We start from the raw sequence: 12,654 nt of genomic DNA on the forward strand, positions 1-12,654 counted from the left end.
TTTGGGCCATTTGTGTCATTTTAATGCAGACTCCTTGTCATTTTAAAGCAATTTAATAGAAGCATTGGCCAGCTCATTGTACAGTAGAGGACAGCTACTACCAGCTGATTGTGTTCAAAACTTCTAGTCCTCGGTAGTAACAGAGAGGTAGCTATGTTAGTTTGTAGTCTAACAAAACATACCAGCAGGCATGTAGCAATGACTAACAAAATAATTTCTGAGGTGATGAGCTTGCATGGGACAAACCCACTTCTTCAGTCCTCAGTAGATGCTCTTCATAGGATTTTTTTTGTTTAGTTCCACAGGCGTGTTTAAAATACATGTTCAATTAAAGTGAGATTTAAACTAGGATACTAGAGCACTCTTACACCATTGGACCTGAAGGAAGTCTGGATCCAGGTCTGCATTTCACAACCCAGGCTCAATCCTGATTACTCACATAGGATAGATGATTTCTTTGGTGAGAGTTAGGGTTTTCAAATGAGTCTCTGGAAGCTAGGCACTCAGTCCCCATTAAAGCTCAATAATATTTGAGTGCCTAAATCCCTTAGATCCCTTTGAAAATACCAGCATAAGTCCTGTTCTGTCCAGCACAATAGCAAGGAACAGAAAAAATGCTTCCTAATCTTGCTCTACATAACGAAGTTAGAAGAATGCTTTCAACAGGAAGAATACTTAATGACTTGGATAGCCATGCTGTGAAGACAACTTTGCTACTAAGAAAGAGCAAATTGAATCTTAGCATTAGCATGCCTTGCTAATCACAGTCCATCCATCACCTGGCTAGCTGTGGGGCTGTGATATGAACCCTAACCTGCAGACTGAGACCCCTTTGAGATGGGTGTACAAGGCAGTGCACTAGCAAAAATGCCGTTGGTCATCAACACCTTTGACAATCAGGCCACTTATTTAGGTCCATAAATAGGACTCTAGGGCCACGTCTACACTAGCCAAAAACTTCGAAATGACCATGCAAATGGCCATTTCAAAGTTTACTAATGAAGCGCTGAAATACCTATTCAGCGCCTCATTAGCAAGCGGGCAGCCGTGGCACTTCGAAATTGATGCGGCTCGCAGCCGCACAGCTCGTCCAGACGGGGCTCCTTTTCGAAAGGACCCTGGCCACTTCGAAGTCCCCTTATTCCAATGAGCAGATGGGAATAAGGGGACTTCGAAGTAGGCGGGGTCCTTTCAAAAAGGAGCCCCATCTGGACGAGCCACATGGCGGCAAGCCACGTCAATTTCGAAGTGCCACCGCCGCCCGCATGCTAATGAGGCACTGACTATGTATTTCAGTGCTTCATTAGTAAACTTCGAAATGGCCATTTGCATGGCCATTTTGAAGTTTTTGGCTAGTGTAGACATAGCTCCGGTGTCCAAATGTAGGCTACATTTTTTCATTCCATGCTTAGTTTTGAAGGCCCTCATTTGGACAAGCACATGCTTAACTATACTTAGCTTTTCTTCTGAATAGCGAAAGACTAAATCAGTTCCTTTGTGCTTTTCTGAACTAAGCATTTACAATATGCAGATAGTATGAAATAGTTTTACAGCCATATCAACAGTACCTGTACCAACAACAGCAGGTTCGTATCTGGTAAGGGTGACTTTAGCTTCAGTGCTTGCAGTAACTCTAAGATGACGCTGCGGGATAAGTAGAATTTATCCCTTTCCTAAAACAAAAAAAAGTGAAATAACTGAGGCTGTCTAGAAATTCACCTGAAGTACACTGATACAAAATACTGCACCACAAAGTTCCCCACAGTCTGAACTTCTTTTTCATTTGCTTTAATTGACTTTTTTAAAAAAATGAGTTAAGAGAAAAGACACAAGTGGGGTACCTTTGACCTTGCCTCACAGAGAGCATTCAAATAATGCATTTTTACAATACTCTAGGTCTGGTCCAAGGCCTACTGAAATCAATGGAAAAACTCTTACTGTCTTCAGTGAACTTTGCATCAGAACCCATATTGATGTTTGTATATTTTACGCGTAAAGTACAGATATATAATTTTGTTTATCTATACACATAACAAAGATATATGATTAGATCTACCTTATGAAGTGAAAAAGAATATAGAGGTCAATAGCCAAATCTGAATCATAACAAAATGTGCACTAGTCTCATGGCATAAAACTTTCATTAAAGCCTATCATAAAAATTCCACAAGTGATCATGAATTCTTCTGTTGTTTTCCCCACAAAATGATTGTTTGAGCTGGCTTAATGGAGACATCTATACGGCCCTCATCAAAAGACTACTTTTTCACTTCCACAGTAAAACCCTCTTTGCTACTGCTAGTGCAACAGTAACCCATTTTAAACATGAAAGAAGATGGAGATTAGAATCTGTACAACAGGAAAATGAGTTCTGGAGATGGGACAGATGATGAGATTATATAAAGTTGTTACAAATCTCAATCTGATGTTTTCTGACTTTAGGCCATAACAAATTTAGGACAAATGTGTAAATTGTTATTGAAACTAACAACTTGATGGTTCTTGATCACTACTGTGCAATCTGAGTGAGGGAAATTGTCCAGTGAACAGAGCAACCAGAAAATCTGGAGTCCTCTTACTAGCTCTGCCACTGATTCACCAGTCCTTGGTGTCACTGAACCCTTGATCTTGAAAACACATAGGGCTTTTCTATACTACTGATTACATCATTTGGGTGGGGGAGGAGGGGAGCGAAAAAGCCACACACCCCAACAAGCAACATGATTTATACTGACCTAAGCGCTGCCTACACCATGCTATGTTGGTGGGAGGGGCTCTCCCACTGACATTGCTCTCCCCTCACATTAAGGTGCAGCACTCTCCTCTCAGCCCAGTGTATATTCTCGAGATGTGCTAGAGCAGCACAGCTACATCAGTACAGTTGCACCAATATAGCATGGTAATGTAGATGAGCCCTAACACAAATGATTAATTTTATGTATGAGGCTAACCCATCGGAAGATCATAGGACTGCTCATGTCAATAAAATAGCACATGCATAAGGGTTCATTGAGCCAGGGCCTTAAGCACTGCATGGCCTCTGTAAATACACATCTCTACCACACAAAATTCCTGTGAGGTTTCAGTAAACAGCAGCCATGCAAGGCAGGAAGTGGAACTGAGAGGGAAACCAGCAGAATGAGCTGGGGACTGGGAAGAGTCTTGGCTCTGCAGCCACAACACTCCAGGCTGCATAGCTCTTCTTCTTCACCTTGCCAATATGGCAGGAAAGATACTCACAACAGGAGGGCTGGCCAGTGCGTAGCAGTTCCATACCACAGCAATCTTCTAGCTTGCAAATCTGTTTTCATTCCTCATTGGAACAAAACCAAAAGTCTTTGAACATTTTAGTGAACAATGGCATTGCACTGAAATGTCTGTTTTCGATTTGGAAAGAGGCGTCAAAACATGTGACGTGTCTGTCCTGGGGGGCATAAGGCACCGGCCTGGGATGCAGAAGACCAACATTCAATGCTCTGCCTGATTCAAAGGGAAGTTTATCATCACAGAGAAAGCAGAGACTTGAAGCCACACTTCTTACACCAATGACCTAACCACCAGGCTACAGCCCTTTTCTCTTCACCCCAAAAAACTTCTTGCTGAAGCCAAAATATTTTGGCTTTGCCAAAACTGCAAATTTTGATTATATGAAACTTAACTGAAAATGTTCGGACCAGCTCTAGGCACTGTTAATTTTGTCTATGTCACAGTGGCCACAGCCCAAATCATTAACACTAGTAATAATTTTAAAAGAAACACTGTAGCAAACAAATCTGCTATCATCAACAAACAAAATATACCTTAAGCAGAGTTTGTACTCTGGAAAGGAAGCAGAACAAGAGACTACATAAACTAGACTAGAGGATTTCCAACTGCTACTGTTTTTATTTGCTAAGCGTTAAGATACTACAAGTAAGGAGCAGCAGTATAAAACCCTGAAAAAAAATAGACAAAGAGCACTCTGCTAGACATCTTAGATGAAACAGAGACAGTGGATTTATGGCTTATTACCACAATCTGGAGTCCACTAATTCCCCTTTTTTCCTATGACTAAAGGTGTATTATGAACCGCTTCACCTCTGAATGATCCCTCACAATATATGCTAACTAATTATGCTAAACTATCTGTCTGATCTTGTATTTTGCTGTGACACCTGTCAGCACCTTTCCTGATCTGAGGAAGAGCTTTGGGTAGCTTGAAAGCTTCTCTCTTTCATCAAGTGAAGTCAGTTCAATTAAAGATACTCACTCTTGTTTTTCTAAAGACCGCTTCAGGCAGGGTATGCCACTCTGGACATAGACCTGGCACAGTTCAATCCGATCCCTCCCCCCAAGGAGTGGAGGAACCACAGTCTCTGTGAATCACAATCTGCCTCCCAAACTACTACCTTTTACTCTAGTCCTCCAGGTCCATAAAGCACTTTGAGATCTGTGAATGATATGCAAATGGAAGGCCAACAGTCATCAGAACTGAACCTAGGTCCTCTGACATTTTGTAGGAGCCTCTACTGCACGAGCTAAAAGCCAAAAGGCTATTTAGCCAAAATTGTAGCAGACTCATCAACCTTTAGATGGGCAAGATGCCACAAGAGGAAAACAAAACACCACACCACGCTAGCATGAGTAATGCAAACAAGGCAAATATATGCTGGAGAACTTCCATAATTTGAGAACGTATTTCTGAAATACGTGTTATTTACACCCACCTAAACCCAGAGTGGTGTGAAGGTACCTTAGTGTAAAAGAAAACAAGGCACAATCCTGTTACATTAGTGTAAAATTAGCATAAATGTGATTGGCATTCAGCTCTGTTCAACTTTGGTCTATCTAAAGCTCACTCCCTCCACAAATGCAGTGGGCCTACGTAAGGAAAGGCTGTTTAGCACAACTTGCTGCTGGCAAGCAGCATGCATGTGTGGACACGGTGACCTTGGAGAGTCATAGGTGTGGAAACTTTGTAACTGTACCTGTCACTAATTCTAATCAGCCTTACTCAAAACAAAAAGTCCTCAAAATATATTCTGTTCTTTATCAGAACAATCCATAACTCACAAAACAAGCCAGAAAAGCAAACTTGATTTTTCTGTTACTTCAGTGGAGTAACGCTAAATTATGACAGTTGAGGACTTGGCACACTATAATTTGCTCACAAAATTTCAATAGCAAGATGATGTCTTGTCTTAATGAATGCCACATTTACTTAGTATGAGCCCTATAAATGTTCATAAAAGGCCACATTGGAGTTCAAACTTCAGTGGCTGCAAGAGATTAAAAAGTCCACGAAGTATCCACTTAAGACTTGAAGAGACAGAGAAACTGAAGATATTGAAATTACAATCCTCAAATGCAAAGCTATTAACATGAGAGCACCATTGGCACTGTCAAATCAGATTGGTGACATGAAAAATAAACTCAGATAAGAAAATATGAGATTGATGTGAGTCCCAGGGCAGATAAAGGCAAGAGAAACTGGGCAATTTTTCCTACATAGGATTAGGAAAATGTTGGATAAAAAAACATAGACCGCTTCCAGAACTTTGACCTCTAAAGGCTATGGCTATGTCTACACCAGTCCCAGAACTTCAAAAGGGGCATGACAATGCACCTAATCAAAAGATGCTAATGAGGTGCTGTCATGAATATGCAGCACCTCATTAGCATAATTGCAGCCATGGCACATTAAAGTGCTTGGGGTCCTTTTGAAAAGGACCCCTTGTAAACAAGCCACAAGTGATCAAAAGCAGCACTTTCAAAGTGCCACAGCTGCCATTATACTGATCAGGTGTTGCATATTCATGACAGTGCCTCATTAGCATCTTTCGATTACGTTCATTATCATGCCCCTTTCGAAGTTCTGGGTCTAGTGTAGACATAGCCTATGTCTAGATTAAAGAGCTCTGTTGGCAAAAGATACGCAAATTATGCGATGAACTTGTGTATCTCCTGCCAACAGTTCTATTGGAAGAGGCTGACCCTTCTTCACATGGCCAAATGTTGGGAAGACACCCTCTGCCACACATCCCTTCCTCCTCATAGAACGAGTATGACGAGGATGTCAGCAGAAGGCTCCTGGATCAGCAGTCTTCTGTCGGGAGACCTCCAGGGTGCCAGCAGCAGCCTGCAATTCAGACATAACCTAAAATGCATGTTGTTGGGGAATGCATCCCTCTTTGGAAAGAGATAAATAACAGACCATGGCATAAGAGAGATAAGGTAAATGAAATAACATCTTTTATTGGACCTACTTCTGTTGGTGTGAAAGACAACCTTGTTAGCTTCACAGATCTCTTATTCAGGTCTAGGAAAAGTACTCTGAGCATCACATCTAAGTACAAGATAGAATAGACTGTTTAGCACAGATAGGTAGCATACCTTCTAAGGGACCACTCAAGGTAGAAAGGCTCATTAACAACACTGCAATCATAGGAGAAAAAAGGGCAGATTTAGTGGGTTACAGATTGTTGCAATAAATCCAGTATCTCTATTTTCTTCAAGGGTTTCAGTGTCTAGCAAAGTTATGAATTTAAGCTCCCATGCTCATCTTTTAAAAATGCTGGTGCAGGTTTCCTTTGAGAATGAGGACTGATAGGTCAGATACAGATGAATTGTTTTATGAAACCACTCACCAACAGGTGAGCATTTGTTTTTGTCATTCTTATGAATGCATTCATTTGAAATAAAAACCCTTATGTTCCGAGGACCTTTATCAGACCTGAAAAAGAACTCTCTGTAACTTGAAAGCTTCTCTCTCTCTCTCTCTCTCTACAACACAACCTGGTCCAATAAAAGATATTGCATCACCCACTTTGGCCGTGTCTACACGTGCCCCAAACTTCGAAATGGCCATGCAAATGGCCATTTCGAAGTTTACTAATGAAGCGCTGAAATGCATATTCAGCGCTTCATTAGCACGCGAGCTGCCACGGCGCTTCGAAATTGCCGCCGCGCAGCGTGTCCAGACGGGGCTCCTTTTCGAAAGGACTCCGGCTACTTCTAAGTCCCCTTATTCCCATCAAATAAGGGGACTTAGAAGTAGCCGGAGTCCTTTCGAAAAGGAGCCCCGTCTGGACGCGCCGCGCAGCGGCAAGGCCCATCAATTTCGAAGTGCCGCGGCAGCCCGCATGCTAATAAAGCACTGAATATGCATTTCAGCGCTTCATTAGTAAACTTCGAAATGGCCATTTGCATGGCCATTTCAAAGTTTGGGGCACGTGTAGACGTAGCCTTTGTCTCTAGCATCCAGGGGCTACCACAGCTAAAACAACATTGCATACCTCATAGCATACACCTGTGCTGCTATGGTTGATTCCAGAAGAGACAATAAAGATTCACAACAAATGAATCTGAATAGTTTCAGGGCTCACAAATAGTACTGTGTCCAGCATGCAGTCATGTTTGCTATTCTATCAGAGAAATTAGTCCTTTAGATGATAGGGATTTCCAATGTAAGAAACCCAGAGAGCTGAACTGGTAAACTTCTCCTAAGAACAGTCATAAATTTGCTAATTCTAATGCAAAACAGATGGTAAAAATTCAGCAATAACAAGGACAATGTAGTGTGAAGTTCTACTAAATGAAGCATTTTCCGGGTATCAATTACAGTGAAACGTTTGCTAATCATCCATTTCTGGGTCACCAGTTTGCATTAACAAATTTACGCATGAATTTTCACAAGAAGATATAATCCAAGCTTCCTGTTTGTGATTAAGCTGTTAATATATTCTTAGAATATGTGACTGGGAAAAATAAGTGATAGAATGTTAACCTAGATTCATACCAGAAACAGAATTTAATTGAAATAACTGAAGTCGAGGTGGTGATAGTGTGTGTATGGGGGACCCAGATATTTCATACACTACATGATTTGCTTTCGTTGCTCTGATAAATGGTTTTATTGTGGACCAAACAAAAAATAATTCAACTGTGCTGTGATAGTGCCAAGACAAAGACTTTCAGGTAGTTTCTCATTTTAAGAAATGGTAGGAATTTATCCTCTCTGTCAGTGCTTTTTCTGTAAAAATTAAATAAATAAATAAATAAATAAAAAAGAGGAGGAGCCAGTACGGCTCTTTGTCTCCCACACACACACACCCTCCTTGGCCGGGGGGTTCCCCAGCTGGGGCTGACAGAGCAGGGAGTGGTGGGTTCCAGCTCCCAGCCCTGCTCAGCGCATGGACTCTGGCTCCAAGACCCACGCACTGCTGCAGGACTGCTGGGGACTCCGGCTCCCAGACCCATGCTGCTGCAGGGCTGGCAGGGGCTCCGGCTCCTCACCCCATGCTGCTGCAGGGCTGCAGCTCTGGAAGCCCTGTAGCTGGGAGCCAGCTGGGGGCACTGAGCCCCACTGGCAGCCCCAGCTATGGGAACCCTGGTGAGGAGATGCCAGCATGCAGTACCAGCACTTACCGACATTAAAAAAGCCTTGCTCCCTATATATTCCAGTACCTAAATTCAGCCTTAGAACATTCTGTGTGGTGGTAAAGTATCAAAGCTCTCATTATAAAGACTGGAAAAGTAAGTGTGATGGTGCATCTGCCCCATACTGGGTTATAAAGGTTTAATGGAGCCCTAGGCAGTCAATATGAGAGGGGCTATGAGGGACACCAATCTGGGCCTGACAGGTCCGTATAATGATGGAGGCTGGGTGGGCAGGTTCAGTTGGTCTGTCAAGCCTGAGGAGGGAGATGTAGTTTAAAGGAGGAGGAAAGCTAGCACCTTGGACAGAGCAGTGATGTGCAGGATTGCTGGCACACTGATACCCTGAGATAATTGAAAGCGGAACTGGGGCTGGGAGAAAGTATCCCAGGGAAGTAAACTGAGAGGTTGTAGGGGACATGGATAACTTTCTACAGAGTCCATGGACCAAGAGTACTGGGCAGGCCTGGGTCCTCCTCTCCACCTCCACTTGCCATCGAGGAAGTGGCTGGTCCATTGAACTGCAGCACCTTCCCCCAGAAGCAGGGGAGTACACAGTGTGGCACAGCCAGAGGTCTGCATCATGAAGAGGATGCCAGGGAACTGAGTTAATCCCCATGACAGCATAATGCAGTGGTGAGTGGCATCTCATCACGGCAAGGCACAGAGGTTTTAAATAACAACTAAGGTCACACAGGAAATTTAAGGCAGAGCGGGAACCAACTCCACACTCCGGACTCTATTCCACACGATCCATCCTTCTGACCTTTACGGCATATACAACAGTCTTGGAGTTATTCTTTCTAATGCCCGGACAGGAGCTCCCAGATATATGTACTCCTCCTTCATAAATTCTATCTTTTCCATGAGAAATAAAACAAAGGTCCATATGTTGTCACTAGGAATAGCAACTTTTTGCAAGATTTCATCTTGGTGTCACTGACAAATTCCAATTCCCTGAAGTTTCACTGTCATTTCAGATTATAAGAAAACTTTACAAAATCATTCTAACAATGATTTTTTGACTGCCAGAGATGTGTGAACACACATGCTAAGGGTATGTAAAGAGATTCACGTTTTCTCACTTATTTTTAAATCATGCTCAAATGCCAGACATGAACTATACAGGAGTGAAGAATCAAAGACATAAAAGGCGTGTCTTATGTGATCCTGTTCTCACAACCTCTACAGCAAGTTCTCTTTATTTGTGCCTGTACCCAAAATATGAAAATCGATATTACCAATAAGCACCGCATCAACCTAACTACAGACTAGTCAAGCTATATAGGTTGAACCTCTCTCATCTGGCAACCTTGGCACCTGACCGGTGTCAGATGAAACGATATGCCAGACTATTGGAGGTCAATATTGTCTAGCACAATACCAACACTTCCACTGCTTACTGCGCTCTTAGAAAACATTCAGGGGCAAATTACAGTTAAATAACAGCACAGTACACTGAGAGTCAGGACAGATGGCTATAAACATACTTTATGGGATCACGGGAAACTTGGCCACACCCAAGACAATTGGTATTCTGGCTAACTAAAATCATGCCAGATTATGGACACTGCTGGATGAGAAAATTCCGGATTAGAGAGGTTCAACTTGTATTAAAGCTGCTTATTTGACTGAGACTGGACAATGATTTCAGCTTTTACCTATGCATTTCCTACTTGAGGTAACCAATCATTTTTCTTCCTCTTTTCAGGCGTCCAAAGGAAAATCATTAACTCAGCATTACCTTAGTGAAGGCTCGGTAGCACAGGCCGCACAGTTCTACCAAGTAGGCCAGAGTGAAGACAGCATTCTGAATGACAAAGCTTAGTAACTTTGAAAATGGCTCAAGAAGACTCTGCAATGAAATATGATTTCAGGGAAAGCAATAACTGAAACGTTTGACAAAATAAATAACATTCCAATTCTGAAAAGTTTTAATGAAACAGAATCTTTATTTGTAACATGGGTTATACATTGCTGCAGTCTACCCCATTTCAGACAAAAGGTCATTCTGGCACGTCTTCATGTTAAAACAAATCAGAAATGAAAGAATAGAAAACAGATTTTCACATCTAACCCAGCGCATACTTGATATCAAAACAGGTAGTTCTTATCAAGACTGACCTCCCACTGAGCTCCCAGAAGTTGCCCTGGTGCATGGATTGCAGGATCAGGCTCTGGGAAAGTTTATCATTAGAGGTGTTTTAGAAAAACATCTAACCTTTAGGAAGGCATACATCCACACCTACACACTCCTGGGACAGGTTCTGGAAGTTCCTGTCATTCCCTAAAGAACACTGAACAACAAATTCTCATGCCCACCTATAATACTTTTCTAACTAGAGAATAAGAAACAAATCTGTAGCACAGTAAAGGATAGATAACTCTGTTGGAGCAGGGTTGAGTATTTCAGGAACTTACCCTGGTGGCACTAGTGGTAGGTATCTTCAACAGGCAAATCATTATTCTCAAACTGGAATCTAAAGAACACTGTGGAAAGAGAAAAATTAGTATCGGTCTGTACACCTCTAGTTCTTAGTGGTAACATGTAAACATACAATAGGTGAAGACGGAAAACTAACATTTCTAAATTATCTTTAACGGGATGCTGCCAATAAAACAACATGGATTGCACTGCCTGCTCCAGGAATAAAGCCCCCAGGAGAAGGCTTGAGAGGAAGAAATCACTGTAAGCCTTGGCTTGTGGCATTGACCCCAGCTCGAATGTCAAGGATGCTGACACCCTCTGTAGAACAGAAAATCCCCACACTTTTCCAAACCAACAGAATATGTTTAGTATGGAATAATTTTCCTGGGTCATTACCCGGAGCCCAGGGCTCTGTGCTACTGTATCTGCTCTGGTCCCAGGGTCTCTCTCTGCCCCATGGCAGATTAGTGCTTCAGGAACTGCGATATCAAAAACTTCTCTGGCCACAGCAGCTCCAGGGGAGTCCCTTGAAAGGGGGATTTCCCCACTGCACAGGGGTTCTGCAGGAATGATGATAAAGCTTCCATCTGCATAATCTGTTCTATGTAAATCCCTCTGGAATCTTCCTCCCCACAGCCCAGCTCAATGGTTGACTTCTGCCACAATGCCAACCTCTGGACAAGCAAAGAGACATCCAGGTCTTGCATGTTGTTTCATTTTTTAAGCAACGAATTATAAACAAATAAAATTAATCTTAGTATTCCCTATTGGCTACCTACCACAGCATTCATGATTCAGCACAGCAGATCGTAAGGACTACTAAAATGTATTTCTTTCTTAAGGAGAAAAAACTGAATGGACTTTTTATTGCCAAGAATGTTTATTATCACTAATTTATTATCCTAACCTGATACAGACAGGATATGGAAGAGGAGAAAAATATTCCCCAGACATAGTTTTGGTGGCTACCAGATGAAGGCTTTTGCCAATAGGATGGACTGGTCATTCAGTACAACCTGAACTTCTGGAAATGTTAGATAATTTACAACACAGTATAACAAACTAGGCTCCGCATCTCTACTCCATGAACTTTCAAACTTTTTGCACATGCCCTAGCAAATGGTAGCACAGTCGCCTAACAGTTACAAATTACTCTTATAACAGCATAACATACATCGTACCTTAAGAGGCAAAACAAAAGGCAGTTTGGTAAAGAAAGTCTGAAACTGGTTACTAATTGTGGTCCAGAGGTTACTAGGAGAATCCATTGGCAAGGCTTCCATAAATGTAGCAATGTTTTCCAAACACCGTAGCATTGCGCCCCCAGCTGGCAAGTTTTTTTTGTTGTTTAAACCCTAGAAAACAAAAGTACCACCAGAAAATAACTCCTCTAAGCAATATTTTAAATCACATTTACAGTATCTGGGATCAGACAAACAGTGCCATTTCCATCTTCTCCCACAAATGTTTTGAAGTATGTTGCTTTTCTACAGCCTTGACAGCTGATAAAGTATGACACTGACCATCATATTCCCAGATTCAACTTTAGACAACTGAAAGACATGTCCATGAAGAACCAGACACCAGCATTTCTTTGACCCATCAGCCTATGTGCGACAAACACTCTTGGGTACACAGCTATCATTTTACTGTATTAGAAGGCATGCCAGACTTCTTTAAGTGTTGATCAGACTGAAATTGTTTTAGTCTCTAGTGGCTGGCCTAAGAAGATGTAAGCACGCCTAACATACTGTCAAAATCTCTGCTTGTAGGACAGCTACTGAAAGGAAAAGAAGCAATCCCCGTGTTCC

General features: G+C 42.1%; 1 protein-coding gene across 3 annotated transcripts in view; it reads right to left on the minus strand.

Moving 5' to 3' along the window:
• UNC79 (unc-79 homolog, NALCN channel complex subunit) overlaps nt 1-12,654 on the minus strand; it is a 164,108-nt gene that overhangs the window by 36,442 nt on the left and 115,012 nt on the right. For all 3 annotated transcript variants that reach the window (XM_074998751.1, XM_074998750.1, XM_074998752.1), the window contains 4 exons: nt 12,025-12,198; nt 10,837-10,905; nt 10,160-10,270; nt 1,569-1,673 (listed from right to left, as the gene is read on the minus strand). In XM_074998751.1, coding sequence (XP_074854852.1) covers nt 1,569-1,673; nt 10,160-10,270; nt 10,837-10,905; nt 12,025-12,198 — 459 coding nt within the window. The remainder of the gene's footprint in view (nt 1-1,568; nt 1,674-10,159; nt 10,271-10,836; nt 10,906-12,024; nt 12,199-12,654) is intronic.

Source organism: Carettochelys insculpta, chromosome 6 (assembly GCF_033958435.1).
Source record: "Carettochelys insculpta isolate YL-2023 chromosome 6, ASM3395843v1, whole genome shotgun sequence".
In the NCBI taxonomy this organism is placed as follows: domain Eukaryota; kingdom Metazoa; phylum Chordata; order Testudines; family Carettochelyidae; genus Carettochelys; species Carettochelys insculpta.